This window comes from Osmia bicornis, chromosome 1 (genome assembly GCF_907164935.1).
Source record: "Osmia bicornis bicornis chromosome 1, iOsmBic2.1, whole genome shotgun sequence".
In the NCBI taxonomy this organism is placed as follows: Eukaryota; Metazoa; Arthropoda; class Insecta; order Hymenoptera; family Megachilidae; genus Osmia; species Osmia bicornis.
The window spans coordinates 13772460-13789653 of NC_060216.1; the positions used below are offsets into that span (position 1 = coordinate 13772460).

The window sequence follows — 17194 nt, forward strand, 5'->3', positions numbered from 1 at the left end:
TTTCTTCAATTCGTTCAAAGAATTAACAATTTCGCGCCATTTATGAATACCATTCAAAATCCCCATAAGCGCGGGAAAATTCAAAATTCAAAATATTAAATGTATCTCATACATTAAAAATCTAATTGATTTCAAATAGAACCACATAATTATTAAAAAAAAAAATTACACGTGCGTGCGAACGCAACCGGATACGCTTCCGAAAATATTTCATTCAACGTTTGGTCGCCATGTGCCAAGCATTGACCGTGGACGACGTCTAGCGTGTGTCTATAGACCTATTCCGTCTATTAAAAGAGTAGTAGGTCTCGCGATTACATATACCTGAGACACAAGCATATATAGCAGTAGATGTACCGTCACGAACGACGACTGTTGTATATACGGGCGTCTCGACGCGGTTCGCCGTGGCCCTGGTAAGAGCGTCGGTTAGCAACAGATTTCACCAGGATCGGATTAATCAGAAGGGTGCCTTAACCTTATCCAATAAACGAATGAAATTCATGTAACGCCATAAATTTAATTTCATGATGATTGAATGAAAGGTTATAATAGCGCGAATTTTGAAAATATTTCATAATTTTTGGCGAGATGCCCAATTCCATTGATTGGCAATAGTGGAAACAGTAGACGAATTCCTTTGCTATTTGGCATAACTACTAATAAACTAGTAAATTATTTATAGAAAAATTCAATACTCGTTCAGAAAGGAGATTCGTACATTATTAAATGCTTTCAACATACACCTTCTTAATTACCATTTTAAATTTTCCCGCGCTTCCATGGATTTCAAATGCTCCCCATAAATGGCGCGAAACTATTGATTATTGAGTGGTTGTTTGAAAAATGAATGTTAAATCAAAAATGTTTTCACAAAATATACACAACAGTAGGCACTTCATATAAAAGATGTTCCCATAAAGACATAACGTCATCAGTGACCTGAGACAGCGAAAGTTCTTTTGTTTACTTGAGAACTCATTTTACGAAATCATATTTCGCATAAACACACGTACGGATGGGCAGACAATGAAAACCTAACCTCTGTTTGATGCAGAACGTTGATTACGCATAATCAATACCATAGTAATGTGCAATAATGCGAATGAATTCGGATCGATGGCACGCTGCACTTACGTATAGTTGGGTCACGCCTAAGCATCGCGTCAAGATAAGCATAACGTATCTTTGATTCATATAGAATATCGTCACGAACGCGTTCGATCCCGTGGAGCTCACGTGCCGTAAATTATTCGGTGAGAATAGCAGAGCAGTCCGTGTCGCGACGCATGCGCAGTAACATACTCGGCAGAAATAAAACCGTGATGGAAATAACAGGTTTCCACGTTGCTCCAAAACCAGAGAGAGTCATCTACCTCTCTCAGGTCACATTACTAATGATTGGAACGAAAGTTAATTCCTAATCTCTGCTCTTCTCACTGACTCCCTCCTAAACATATTCTTTCTCGTTGGCCCTGAATCGGTCTTTACCTGAGGCCTCCCTGGTGTCCGTGGCAACGAGTGAACAAAGGCGACGAGGCGGCTGCGTAGTGATAGTAGAAGGGGGGAAGGAGGAGATAACAGGCGACGTATTCCTCGTACAGACGGCGTTGCTGTCGCGGAACTCTCCTCGCTTGGAAACCACTATCGTAGCATCGATGCACCTTCTTCCATGTTGCACGAAATCAAGTACCACTAACATTTGACGATCACTTACGGAATTACGAAAAGACACCAGAAACCGTGCATTCGCGACGACACAAATTATAATCGAAGACTGAGGATGCACCACGCGAAGGGAGACTGGTAACGGCTACCACAAGAAAGAGAAAGAGAGAACCGTGACGCGCGACGCTCTACCAGGCGCCATTTACAGAAACGCACGCATCAGCGCTGTATACGCTTGTCTCCTTCTCGCCACGTCCCCCCCCACCACTACTACCACTCCCCTCCTTTACTTTCTCACTTGGACGTATCTATCCGACCTATCCCAATTACAGCGAACGTCCTTGAGGTGACTAACACCTTGTGTGAGAAACAGGGATGTATGAGTGGTGGAAAAAAGATGGCGGAGGAGGTGAGTGGAGACACGAAACACTCGTGAAAAGAACAAAGACAGAATGCGGCGAATGGCCGCGCGTAGAACGCTTATAGGCTTTCTTGAAGAGGGAGGTGGATAACCATGGTGAGAACGAGATGATTATTCACTGTTCCACGAAAACGGCTCAGAACGATTGTGGCGTACTTTCTTTGTTTAAATTGGGAAACTGAGAATTTCATTTTCTTATCGTATTTACATTATTATTCTACAATAATTGACTCATTGAAGATTGGGAAGCAGCATGTATAAGTACAGACGTGGGTAAAGTGGTTTTCTTTAGTTACTAGGAAGTGTATGTATGAAAGGAGTGGAGATACCTTTACTTAACTAAAAGAAGACTACATTACGCAAGAGTGTACATCGAAAAAGAGCGGTGTACAGCGTGGAGCATGAAAGGTTGTTTTAGAGAAAGTGGAGGTTTTTTCCTAAAGGAAAGGCTTCACCACTATCGCGGAAATATTTTTTTTGAAAATTTTGTATTCTAAAACTTAGATGAAATTTTTGAATTTTGGTGGGATCTTTTTCTCTTATACTGCCAATTCCTTAGGGAAGTCTACCGTACTCGACACATTATATTATAATACTAACTGATAATTGTTACAAAAAAAAATCATAAACTCTATTTATTGCTTCTAATTTCCACTTTCAAAGAAAATCATTTTACGCACAACATCCGAATGAGTCAGCGAGGCGCGCTGAACCGAATATGCACGGTAATAAAAAGAATAATTCACACGTGGAAAAAAAGCATGACCTATAACGTTGCTCTTACAATGAACAAGTGGTATCGCAGATTACAATATGGTACTTACTCGTTTTGTGAGAACGGACAAAGGAAGATAAGCCTTTAAACTAATTGCACTCTGACAATATTTCAAATTAACCCCTTGTTATAAATCATGTAATTATAAGATTTTTAAATATCAATATAGGGGTTAAATATTATACTTCCATTTGTGTTTTTATTTTGTTAATTTCTCATATAATACTAACAAAACATTTAATTACAAAACATGGGTGTGTGGGTGTATCCTCCCTTTCATTCTCACTCTCTCACTCTTTCTCTCTCTTTCTGTGTAGTGTGTGTAATGAAAGCGGTTACGTGTATCTTTCTATGTGGTATGCATATCATCTGGTTAATGTAAACATTACTCGATTACTTCAATAAGTTGTCTACAATAAGTAGATGGATTTTTATAACGACAATTTTTACATATCCCATTTTGTCCGCAGCATCTCTTCGTGTTTTTCTTCTAATTAATATTTGAACGCAAAAAAGAGATTAGAAACGCTACTAATTAGTATGCAATATTATATATATATATTATATATTATATATTATAAATTATTTGTCCAAACACTGAATATTTTACAACAGCCATCGATCTCAACTATTCATAATTCTATAATTTTTTTGTCCTTTTTCTTTTAATTTTTAATAATTATTATGCATAGCGTGTTTCTGATTTCCAATATCATATCAATAATAGGGGTATATCATAAATTTTGTAATTTGCTAAAAAATATCTTCTAAAAAATATGTCGACCTAAAGATTATTATGACTGATAATCACAGACAATTCTTTTTTTCAATTTCCATTTTTAATAGTATTACTTATCTCTTTTTTACTTCTTCCGAAGAGATCAGGGGCGGATCCATGGGGCGTCAAGGGGACACCTCAAAACACGCCCTTGGAGAACCCTATACGCAACGCTGCGATTATTTTGGAAATTGTCGTAACAAAAATAAACTTAACCACTCAACACTTCTCAAGATTACACATATATGTCGAATTTAATTTTTTTTTTTTAAAGGTGCTGACTGGTGTAAACAAACTGTTGGTGCAAAATATGATGAGTGGTGATGTATTATGCTTTTCTATCTCTGTGTAAGTTATAATTAATCGTAATAATAATAATGATGCGTAATACTAAACAAGCCTTGTACACGTTCCACGAATCATTTAAAAAAAAACTGATTCTCTTTTTTTAAATGATTCATTATGGAGCATAAAGTATTTCGATGGATTTATAAATAAAATAGAAAACAATGCTCTTAATTTGTCTATCTCTATTAGGTGTACAAATTAATTTGGTTGAAGAATCTGAAAATTCCCGCGCCTACAAAAGCGCGCGGAAAATTTGAATTTGAAATGGTGAAAGGCACCGAATTAATTTGTACATCTTTATAATTCTTGCTATGGGAATATCCCCATAAAAAATGATTTACGGTGATGTGTTATAACAATTAAAAAAGAAGCTGGCGTGTTTATATTATCTCAACAATATTTAGACCATCGTGCGGCACCATGCTCTCTAAAAATCATTAGTTTTGTTTTAACCCTAGAACCGTCATCCGTAATAATAAATATCAATAAAATATCTAACATTGCTATTATATTCTCCAAGTAAAAATTACTGTTTTATACGTCCGCATGATTTTTCCATTTCCTTCATCTTTACAAATAATTATATTAACAATATTCATTTTTCCATGTTTAAAAAAAAAAAAGAAAAGAAAAATGGCAATTTCTTGTGACCAGAACTAGTTTCTTTTTTTTTCTTTTTTCTTTTTACAAATTATCATACGCATTTTGTACCAAACCAGGCCGATTAAAAAAAGATTGTTGCACGACCGACAAAAGCGCGCGCGCTTCGAATAATGTTCCTGCCATCATTTCACTCTCTCTCATATACAATTATTTTATTAAATAAAATTCGCTTTTCTTAATTTATTAAAATCCACCCCTACCCTAGGCCATTTCTTTTTTTCTATTTTCTTCATTTTTCATCCTCTTAAAGTGCACTTAACGGTGTCCATGGAGCACCAAATAATTTCAAGGGACCAACCACCTCGGCAGAAATTGATTGACCGCACTAAAAATACTTCTTTTTATATCATATAGCTTAATATGGATGCGATAGACACAATTAGCTTGTTTTTTGAATGGGTACATCTAAAAATCTATCACCGGGTTTTCAAGCGTAGGTACATTAAAGGTAAGGCAAAACTGCATTTCACAGAAAGGTGCTTTCATCTCTCTACGGATACACCATATCGATCCGTAGTCCCCAGCGTGGGAATATATCACAAACGTTTTCTAGAAATATCCTAGAAAAGTTTCACTTCCAATCATATCTTATCATTAATTATTATTAGTATCTCCTTTTATACACATCTTGTCCCAAACGTAAGCTTAATGTGGTTCTTGTCGAATAAAAATAATAATATATTGGCAAGGCGGAAGCACAAACGCATGGGTGCATTCTTGAAAAAGATCTATAAAAAAAAACACATATCAAAATAATATATTGCGCATTCTTCAAATGAATATAATTCATTTTTTATCGGGAACTCTCCCCCATTTACTTTTTTTTTTTTGGGTTTTTTAGTTTTCTTCACTACGATAAGACTTAAATTATCATCAATGTCTGCCAAAGTAGGTATGCCTTCGAAACAGTTATAATCTGTTCCTTTCTTTTCTTTCTTACTGGTACTTACATCAAGGACAATGTATCTAATCTAACAATTACATAATTTACAAAGAACGTTTGAAATTCTGGCCCTACAAAGTTCATCGTACACTGTACACTAAATAATGTATATATATATATATAATATATATTATTTTTATGTTAACCCTTTCAAATGACCATGCTCGTTTTTCAAATTCTCGCGCCAATTTTCGAATTCACCGAGGCGCGGGAAAATTTAAAATAGTAATTCAGCGAAGTATGATCAGTGACCTAGAAAGGGTCAAGAAAGTAAGTGACCTTGGAAAACATTTTTTTTTTGTTTTCCCTTCTAAGTACAGAATTTTGGTCCAATTCGAATTCTAACTTAAGAGCGTTTTGGATTTAGTGTAAAGTGACGATAACTTGTACACTTAAAGTAGAGTCTAAAAGTGCATGTGTATTGTGTGTGTACGTGTATGTATATGTGGATAACTTTCATGAACCTCCAATGGAGGATTCATTTCAGAATAGAGAAAGCAGGACGCGTTTATTGCTATAAGTAGACTCCTTAAAATCAACTACCGATCGTAGCCGTTTGAAGTAACATTGTCATAACGCGAATTCTGGCCTTCTAATATATCTATTTTCCATTATAGTAATAAAAAGCTGCGATCTCTGAAAATAGTTTGACGATTAAAATGAATAACGTTCGATAAAATGAATCCTATCCCCAAAAGCGCTCGTCGTTAGCAGTCTCAATTGAGGTATTTACGACATCTGCGCGAACCGCAGGTACATGGAATCTTGATATCTTCGAAGGGAAACTTGTAGTCGTACGTTAATTCTTCGCCTTGATTTATTCGGCGAAGAGCGAAGATTAGTATGTGCTTCTTACCTAGGATGTCTACCACTCGCGAATAACAGTTTGGCTGAAACATATTATTTTAAAAATTAATAACTTTCTTCTTATAGTTAATAACTGGCATTTAAATAAGAAATTTTACCTCGCAGGAGTGGTTAATGAATCTAGCCGCGTTCCCTTTCATCGTGGCATCAACAACGAAATGATCGTCGATTTTGAACATATAACATCCTATATTTTTACTGTCATAATATTTCTCCCTTTTGTCAGTTAGAGAAGCTCGAATCACCTGTAATTTTATAAACAAATGAATAATGCATAAATAGGAGCGTCATCTTTTAAATTTGTGCGCGTATGAAAATGGAGCAAAATTTAAATCTCAATTACTTATAAGCGCTTAAAATCAATATTATTTCTTGTAATTTTTACGTACTTCACCAGCGTATTCAATAACCATTTCTCCAGCTTCTATGTCTCTCAGACAAAACAAACCTCTGCCGTGAATATGAGAATGATAGACTCCTACTGATTCTTTTGATGTTTCTTTAAGGATTCTGAAACGCATAGCCATTGGCAAGTTTGTGCTTGCCACTCGTCTGCAATATAATAAATTACTATATAGTACTATTCAATCAATGCAATAAAACTTTTGATTAATTATTCATACCTGGATTCAGCTTCTGATATAGCAATTAATTTAGGCTGCTGCCTGTGCCTGGACGCTAACCAACTGAACATATCATGAACCTTCCTCCCTTTAAAAGGCTCTGCACGAGCAGCACCGTTATCACAAGCCGTTGGCAGATCATTTTCTCCCTCTCCAGCTTTAGGAGGTGTCAGACTATGAAATCTAGGTTTATACTTGGTACATTTATTTACATCAGGCAGCTGTTCCACCAAATATACTGTAGCATTATTCTCCAAGCCCAGATTCTCGGTTAGAGGATTATGAGGCAACGGGGGCAAATTGTGAGCTTTTCGAGCACTCTGCACCGCCTGAAACACTGTCTCCCATACTTCAGCCATCGATGAAGCTGTATGAATGAATCCATCCTGTGATTTGATCTCGTACATCAGCATTGGTCCTTTCGAAGAGGCTTTTTGTGTATGTGTGTTTGATTTAATTACTCTTGGCTTTTTAACAGCAACGGGAGGAGCCTTTGTTTTTAATATATTCATAGGTTTCTTCTCATCAATTTTGTTCGCTTTCAAGGTGAATGTTTTAATTGGTAATAATTGTAGAGAAGTTATCTGAGGTACCTGCTTTGTTGGTAAAATTTCCACAGAAGTTACCTGCGGAGATTTCTTATTCTGAGTTACCGCTTTCATGTTATGAGTGATTTTGTAAGAACCATCTTGAAGTTGTTTCTGTAATACTATCTTCAGTGATGCATTTTGCAGTTTCTCCTTGTCTAGTTCCAACTTCAGATTCTCTTTCACCTTCTCTATGGCCTCTGTATTTAATTTCATATCATTTATGTCGCTTATCGTTGTCTCAGGTTTTTTCACTGGAGCCACAGCCTCCATCTTCTTCGACTCGGGTTCCGCAGGCTTTATCTCAGGCTTCGTTGGCTCCTCTATAATCATCTCTGTCTTCGTGGTATCTTGCTTAGGTGTTACCGCTTGCATTGGCAATACTCTGTTCATGGGTCTGCTCGTTGGTACACTACTTGTCTTACTCTGCATACACGAGCTGCTGATTACTGGATTACTACTCGTACTTACATTAACACTGTTCGAACTAGTACTACTATAATTATGCACATTATTTACATCATGGCTCAATTTATTTACAATTATGTCCCTCTGCGTGATGCAATGATTAGGTAGCGGTGGTATCTTAGACGATATGCTGGATTTTATCATACTAGTATTTTCTGATACATGTTTTGAATCGAAATAAGGTCTCACGTTGTTGTTCATCTGCTCTGAACCAAACAGAGGCTCCGTGATCTTCCACGGTCCGTTATTCATCTGGGTAACTGGACTGGGACGCACAGCCACTCTTGGTATTGAATTCTGAAGTAATTTTGGCGACGATGTTACTCTGGTTATCTGGGGCTCTGATGGACACATATCTTGACAAGATACAGGCAATATAGGATTGAAACTCTCAGTCACTGGCATGTTTATCTGTGGAGTTACTATGGGCTCTGCTATAGGTGGTGTCTGATTCACTACAACGTAGCTGGGTACTGCAGGGATGTTTCCAACGCTGGATACACTGGGTACATTGGGTATGTTGGGAGCACTAGGCGCAGCGGGTATATTGGATACATTAGGTATATTTGGAGCACCAAGTACGTTTGGTATGCTGGATGCACCGGGCACGCTGGGTATATTTGTTACGTTAGGTACATTAGGTACAGTTGGAATGGGTATGCTAGCTATATTGGACACGCTGGGTACAGCAGTTACAGTGGGCACAGCCTGAACATCGACAATAGGCTCCATAAGCTTTGATGCTTGGAACACCTGCGTTGTGGTTTGGTAGCTGCTTGCCAGCACCTGTGGAACTGTGCCAGCCATGAACTGGCTGGAAGACATCACTGTATTGCTTACGATGGTCTCAAGACCGTAATACATTGGTTGATTAGAAAGAAACATGCTGCCAGTTGAATCTGTGAACATTTCCAACGTAGGCGTTGAACTTAATAATAATTGTTCTGATGAAATAACCCCACACTGAATCGCATTGGGCTGTTGTTGGATAATTGTTCCGAGGACTGTGGGCTGCGTCTGAGCAATCTGCACACCAGGCAATATCGATATACCTCCATTTTGCAATGCCAATAAATTATCAGATGCCTGTATGTAAGCGCCAGGAACTAGGTGATTGGTTGTTATGAACTGAGGTTTAAACGCAGTCTCGTGCTGACCTCCAATTGTCGTTACATACTGGAGATTCTGTCCTGATTGCTGTTGCAATGTTTCAACGTACGCAGACATAATTCCTGGGGACGCAACCTGTTGGAGTATCACGGTTGGCCCGCTGGGTCTCTGGGTTTGCTGCAATTGGATAACTGGAGTATTATTCTGCACTGGTTGGAATCTATTGTGTCCGTTATGAGGCTGAATAGTATTTTTTACAATCTGTGCTTTGATTCCCTTTGCCCTGGACTTGGGGGCTCTTGGAGACTTTGATTTCAATTTAGTCATCTGGCAGTTCGTCTGCTCATTGCTTGCTGTTTGCACACCAGTCGATGAGAATGTTGGAGATACTTGAGGGCTTGGGATTGTCTGTGAAACATCTGGAGAATTCTGCGATGAACTGGAATCACTTGCGACAGATGGAGGATCTGTTATCTCTGTTATCTGAACAGTACTTTCCTGGGGTAATACTGTAGCATTTGGTAGTGTGGTGGTTGTTCTGGTATACTGCGTCTGCACAATCATGTCGTTGGATGTTAATACTGTTTGATGGACGGTCTCCACTGTGGCGTGGGTGTGAATCTGAGGTGTTATAATTGCCTGTGCTATAGGTTCGATTTGAATTGCTGGATGGGGTGAAGGTACAGAAGCTTCCAGAGGAGATGTTGCCTGCATATCTGGGTAATCAGAAGACAGAGTATGCCCCTCGGATGGAGACAGAGTTATAAACTGTGGAGAGACTGAGCCGATGCTGGGAGAGAATCTAGAATCAGGTGATGCCAATTTGTTATCCATAGTCTCCGAGTCGCTGTCACTTGTTACCATAATGTCACAGTTCGCGAGGTGTCTGTTATAACTATCCTGCGTTCTGTAGGTACAGCGACACCTTTTACAGGTCACAGGGCGGTCTATGTGGTCAAAGGGTGCTCCGCATTGCGCAGTGACACTAATTCTTTCATTCTCAATATGTTTAGGTGAGATACACTCATCGTCGCTGGAAATGTCATCTGCACCATCCAATTGTGGGATCTCTAAATTCAATTTCAAATTATTGTGCGATTTAAGGAATCCGTATATTCTTTTTGGGCGCAGGACATTTGAAGTTTTTGTACAAGGATTAAAATCTTTTTCACTGTCACAGGAGGATTCATCGTTAATTCCATCTAATTGGGGGATTGATAAGTGCTCTGTTAGAGTGTTTTTCTCTTCTGTATTGTACTCTGGAGAACTGCACTCACTGGCACTGCTTGGATCCGCAGGGCCATCCACCTGCAGGATTCTTGGCTGCTGCCTTGCATGCCAAAAGAGTCTCTTGTGCTCTTTTCCCTCCTCGCGGCTGGTCGATATCACCCTGCGATTAATGCCATTCGCATCCTCAATGCAATATTTTAACTCTCGCACAGAGTCAGATAGAATATTAGGGGTGTTAGCTCTGCCCACAGTGACCATTATACTGTCCGGAATTCTTAATTCATGTAAAGTAGGTGGACGCTCAGTTTGAGAATCTAATACGTTGGATTCACTCGACTTTGTCATGCTTGAATTTCTAGATAGCTTCCTTCGCTTTATGCTGGGACCGTAAGTGCTATCCAATTTGCAGCTCCAAGTTAAACTACACGATCTTTGATGGTGCCTCTGTCCTCCGACAATTAATGGACTGTTTGACATAACTTCTGATTTGGATCTCTTCAATTCCCTGCCTCCTCGTTTTTTGGAACTAAATAAGTCGTCCATTAGATCTTGTACCGATGTTTTCGTCTCAAGATGAACCCAGAGATCATTATGAGGTCCTAATTCTAACAAAGAAGGATCTATCTTTGAGATTTTGTTCTCTGATGGTTTTATAATCTCATCAACCTCAGACGATAACATATCATCTTTAAACAGATCAGTTGCAAAGGGTCCATCATTCTTCAAATCCATTGCCAAGAAATCTTCATATGTTATCTTTGGAAATATATCCTGCATGGAAATTCCATCCAACAAATCATGTGGAAGATCTTCAAATATGGCTTCTTTTAATTCTGGAGGTAAAAGATCAGTGTTATTCTGCTCTGCTAGGTTTTCATCTACTTCTTTATTGCAGACTGCATCAACTAAAGCATCTAATGTCTGTTTTGCAGCCAAAAATTCATTATTCTGTACATCTATTGTATTCTCCTTTTCTTGCTCCTTCGAATGATCAATTGTTACGTTATTCTCTAAATCTGGAGATACTTCCGGTACATACACTTGTACGTATGTTCTAATGTAATACCGTACAATTTTAAACGGATTCACTGTGGACCAGTACAGTCGGGAGCATTTGTAATCACAAGGTATAATTTTCTCCACCGTGTCAGAGTATTCAGGAATAACTGTACCCAAACAATCGATCATTAATGAACCTATCATTACTTTCACCTTATTTGGTTCCGCGTACTTCTTTTTTTTGCGATCTAACTCAACGTACACTGGTCTCCGAAGACTAAATTCACTCTCATTCTGCAATGTCTTATGCGTGCAGTTATTTAAATGCAAAGAACAGAATACTGTTTTGTCATCATTGAAGGCGAGTCCTATACTCCTTGCACAAGGATAGTGAAAAGTACTGTTACAATTTTTTGCACAGCAACCAACGCTGGCCCCTTTTTTCCCACACTCTGAACAGCGAATCAGTCTCCCTCTGGAAATAGCGCTGTGAACGTTCTGCAAAGAACCATCTATCTCTTCAAACACTTCGTTGGACCAAAGCGCACAATTTGAATGAACCCACTCATTTTGTCCGCAGTATAATAAACGACCTTCTTTTGTTTCCGAACCATCGCCCAATCCTTTGCACAAACAACATGATCTACTATCTTCGACGTGAACATTATACAAGTTTGCCGTTTTGGCCGCGATTGCCTTTGGCGCTCTCATCACTTCTTCTTTCCATATTTCTAGAATTGAATCGTCAAGCTTTCCAACAAAATTATCATCCTTAATATCTTTCGCTGGTAACATATCACTCTTTTCAGTATTTTTAGTACTTTTCGGGCTGAACCATGGAAATACCTCGCGTAAAGTTTCGTGGTAAGCGTCGATGAGTTCCTTTGTTCCTATTCGGTTGATTACGTGCTCCATGTCGTAATGGAATTGTGATAATGTTTTGTATTCATTATTATTCACTTTCTGCTTTACAGACATTAAGGTGGGGGAGGGTCTGACAATGATTTGTTGATCCGAACAGTGACACTCCGTCGTATCGTTAGAATTTTCTTGGATCGGTGAATCCTTTTTATCGCTTTCTTGAGAATCTTTTAGTGCACAATTTTTTACTCTAACAGAACATTCTTTCAAATGAAACTTTTGTCGAAGGCGCCTTAGTCCTCTTCTATTAGAATCGCTTGGTTGGTCCTCATCTGTTTTATTTGTATCGGATTTAGAACATTCTTCAGACTCATCTGTGTTAACTTCTTTAGTATTTGATTCAACCTTGTCATCTGAGACATCTAACTTTTTTGTAGATCTACATGAACATTCCTTCTGTGGACTCCACTTCAGTGCGGCGCAAGCTTTTCTATTTTTACTCAAGGATTTTATAACGCCTATGAAACCAGCCTTCAGTTCAGCTTCTATAGCGTTCCTCCAAATGGAATTTGGGTTCGATGAACACTGACTGCAGGTGAATTCGATTGAATCAGGAAGATAACTGAGGATCTGATAACGCTCATCGGAAAGTCCCTCACAGCGAGCATGAACCCAATAAGAACACTCGCTGCACTCCATCATCTGAAATTTAAATGCGTATAAAGATACTCTTAATTTAATCAGATTAATGTATACTCACTTTTGTATCAAAATCATTCTCGTTGTAACATCTTTGACAAAGGGGACAATAATTTCCTTGTTGACGTAATTTAAAACACATGGAGCATAATGGTAAGTTGCCCACATGAACATTGACCCCTTCGCTACCACAGCTCTTACATTTCACACAACTTTGACACACATAAGGTCTCTCAGGACTGTATAGTCGCGCGCTGACACCGGACTTCGACAAACACGAGTGATGAAACGATTGACGACAACGAATGCATGACAGTTTTGGACCAGATCTTTGATGGCAGGATTGGCATATTGTACATCGGGGACAGCACCAATTTGGTTGGGCACAAGCATTCCATTCACTGGGTTCCAGACAAAACGCATGATATGGCTCACAACAGCATTGACAATGGATCAGCTGGAAAGATCGTTACCATGTACAACTGTATATAATAATATTTATAGGGTAAATCTATATAAACAAAATAAATAAAAAGTATAGAGGCACGTTTTTGTAGGACGCTTTATTTTTAAATAAATCAACGTTGAAAATGCAACGATTTGAAAAGCCCGCTAGGACACTTTTGGCGGATATAGACAGAGGCTCCATATTTATGGCGTTTTTTTTTGAATCAATGAACTTTCAACACTGATTTATTCGAAAACGAAGATCCCTGTGAAAAAATTTCACTCAACATTGTTTACTTATTTTTTCATGTAGATTCAGCCTATTTATACTATCGGGTTGGAAACTTCCTGGATAATTACTTACTGGTTCTTTTCCAGCGCTCCCACAGAGATAGCAAATAGCAGAAATATGGAAGAGTTCTGAACCAATCAAAGCAAAACCTTTTGCACCAACTTCTGCGGGATCGTACTGTTCCCAGAAGTCTATAGATACTGCGTGTAACGTCTCGTTATTTGTTTTAGGTACCTGTGTAAAATTGAAAACATTAATAATTATATAAATAAAAAAATATAATAATATGTATTTACCATTTGTAGATTTTGTTGCTGTTTCCCTCTTTTCGGATGAGGCTGTTGTATTACATTTGTAGTATCTTCATCGTTATGCTTTTGTTGCTCTTTTTCTTTAATATCACCTTTTTTTTCCAGCCTATCATTTTCCTTCAGTGTTTTCGGAATGTGCTTATTGCTTTCAGTGTCTTCTTTTCCATCCACGGAGGGAAAAGTAGCAATTGGTTGACCAAGAGCAACACTTGCGCTTCGACATACGTGTTTAACCCTTGGTCCTTTTAGTTCGAGTCTCTGTCTCAGGGGCTGCGGACACTGATTCAAAGACGGCGGCGAAAACATTGGATTCTTTAATTTCTTTCGCACTTTTATCCTATTATTTTTTCTTCTCTTTTTACTGGGCGATATATTCAGCGTTGAATCAACTATAACATTTGTAAATATTTGTAAAGTGCCTTTAGCGTTACTATTTTAAATTTGAATTTGTCACGTTTTGACGGGTTTGAAAAGTAGCGCGAAAATATGAATTCGATAATTGCAGATAGCCTAAAATTTACGATACCTAAAACTTACATTTATCTAATTTTGTATACAGAAAACCTCCAGTGCCTTGGTAACTAGTTTTCTGACCCATTTCCATATTTCTCCAGCTCATAGCCGATTTGAACAAGTTCTTCTCTGAACTATCCTCTGCAGGCCAGCCCAATTTACAAGATATCAATTTCTGACCTTGACTATCATCTTCTTGATTCAATGACAATGGAACGCTTAAAGGATCTCTCATCATTGGTGGCAACAGTGCATTCAAGCCTGTTCTTAACGAAGAAGGAATGTTGTAACATTTCAGACACATCTTCAACCAACAAGCCGGACACCTGGCTTTGTAAACGCATCGCATGAGATTCCATTGCTGACTCCTCACAACAGGCGGCACCAAACATAAACCGTCGCCTTTATGGCATTGCAGGATCGGGAGAGTACTATTCGTAGATTTTGCACAAGCCTGTCGCTTGATCATTTTACTGATGAATTTTCTACAAGATTCACAACTGTGGATGCCAAATTTTCTGGCCTGTTTTACAAATCTGTAAAATCGCACTGCTCCACAGACTCCACATTTGATAGTACCTGTCAATCCTAAAAAAATCAGATTAATAAAATGATTTCACTGTCTTTATAAAATATTAAATTAGATATGTACCTAAATTAGTGTTTCCAGTTGTAACACTGTTGTTATTTGTTGTTGAAAATGGCCCTTCTGTTCCTCCAACACATTTATTATCTAATTTTAATCTTGCTTTCCTTAAAATTACTTTTCCACCGCTTAGTTTCATTCCAGTCCATTCTGATTGCTCATCTTCTGTGTGATTACTGTGCTCGCTTTCACTTTCTGACAATGTGCTTTCCGTGTCAAAATTATCTGAATTTCCCTCTGCAGTTTTATCAGAACTGCCTTCAACATTCAAATCAACAGCTTCACTGTGCATTCCTGACCTTGTCTGAATCCTGGAAGACTCTGAACTTGGAACATCGGAATCAGGAAGAACTTTTGTAGGAACAGAGAATGGCTTCTGATTCTTTGCAATTTTGCTCTTACTCTTTACACCTTGTGCGTCTTGTGCTTTGTTCCTTAGTTTTGTACACAATTTACTAAAATTCTCCTCTTGATCGCAGAGTTTATTCAGTGCAAACTTGGCCTTCTTCACTTGAGTGCTGACTTCATTCTCACTGTGCTCAGAAATCTCCTCCAACTCTTCTATGAATCTCTTATTTGGTTTAATCACTCTTGATGAATGGGCACTTCGCACTGGCAGAATAAACTTCCTCACAGCATTCTGTTTGTCTCCACACTGAGCAGTCATGCTGTTAGACTTCGCCCTCTGCAGTAATCTCTTTGCAGTACTATTACGTAGTTGTCTTGTTCGTTGGTGCTGGTCCAAAATATTGTTCACTGACTTTAATACTGGTGTTTTCATGAAATTTGAGAACTTGATATTCTTGCGATTCTTGGGTCTATGGAACTTTGCAGCTTGCTTGATATCCTCCTTATCATTATTCTCAGAAGAATTCTTAGTTTCAGTGACACTTTCATTGGTAGGTTTGACGGATGGGGTTTTTGTGTCATGTTGCTGTGTTTTGATATAAGACACGGACAGATTAGCCTCTTTAGTGCTAAAACCATGGAACGGTGGGTGTTCCTATAAAGAAAAAAAATATCTTCATATAGGTTAACTTTCATATATTTCAGTTTCTGTGGTCATTGGGCGCCGTATGCGTCCCTATGACGCTTCCATGGTAAATATATTTATTTACAAATGAAAGTGTTATTGGATGTGTATTAGTAGATAGCTGTGAATGTAAATGGTGGATTACCTTCTCGTTGTCACCAAATGTTTCGTTGAACAGGGAAAGTCCGTAATAGATGTTCTCGGCGACGGTTACCGAATCGCTTTGGGCTGTCTCGGGTTGGCCGAGAACTTTGATACGTTTCCTGGTGACCGTCTTTGGCGGCTTCCCGGGAAACTTGGACCTTCCCATGTTCACTGATTTCAACGGGCAACCTCAACCTCGCTACGAAATTCTGTTTCCATTTTACGCGATTTTTGCCCAGCCGAGGCGCACCAACTGAACACTTAACACACACCGATATATATGTTACGCTGGCGTTCGTTTAACATCGGTTAACGTCGGCTAAATTCGATCATTGCCGCGAAATACGCGCGTATTGTCAAATCACTGAATCACTGGTAGTAAGGTGGGTACATGTGTTTACCGAATACATATGTAAGCGTTCGTCTAGTGATTTTCAATTGAAGCGGAGTTTAAATTGCGCGCGCTTTTAGCGTTGCATCGTTCAAGTGTTCTATTACATTTACAATTATTTATATTGACGTTTTCTTATTGTTTATATATAATTAAGGCGCGTCATTATTTAAATTAATAGGTGTATAAATGAATTTAATGTCTTTAGTATTACACCTTTTTAATTACTATTTGACATTTTAATATTTTCCCGAGCTTCGGTAAACTTCAAAAGTGGCGCGAAAATATGGTAATAATTGGAATTACTATGACCTTTTCAAAATAAATCTTCAATTAAAAAAGGAAATGCCACTAAATTAATTTGAACATTTAATAAC

General features: G+C 38.3%; 2 protein-coding genes across 3 annotated transcripts in view; both read right to left on the reverse strand.

The window, feature by feature from the left end:
* Window positions 1-2075, reverse strand: part of LOC114870890 (protein capicua homolog) — a 30883-nt gene extending 28808 nt beyond the window's left edge. Inside the window, exon 1 of the mRNA XM_029176092.2 lies at window positions 1492-2075. The gene's annotated coding sequence lies outside the window, so the exon portion shown is untranslated. The remainder of the gene's footprint in view (window positions 1-1491) is intronic.
* Window positions 2076-3043: 968 nt separating this feature from the next.
* Window positions 3044-16705, reverse strand: LOC114870889 (histone-lysine N-methyltransferase trithorax). Of its 2 annotated transcripts, XM_029176088.2 has the most exons (10): window positions 16428-16705; window positions 15256-16252; window positions 14628-15191; window positions 14076-14479; window positions 13852-14013; window positions 13102-13497; window positions 7087-13043; window positions 6853-7015; window positions 6562-6708; window positions 3044-6486 (listed from the first exon to the last, which is right to left on the reverse strand). In XM_029176088.2, exons 1-10 carry the CDS (start codon window positions 16590-16592, stop codon window positions 6313-6315), a joined length of 9129 nt encoding a protein of 3042 aa, XP_029031921.2. In that variant the 5' UTR covers window positions 16593-16705; the 3' UTR covers window positions 3044-6312. The 2 variants fall into 2 exon arrangements, with proteins under 2 accessions (XP_029031921.2, XP_029031922.2); XM_029176089.2 differs by lacking the exon at window positions 13102-13497.
* Window positions 16706-17194: the final 489 nt, after the last annotated feature.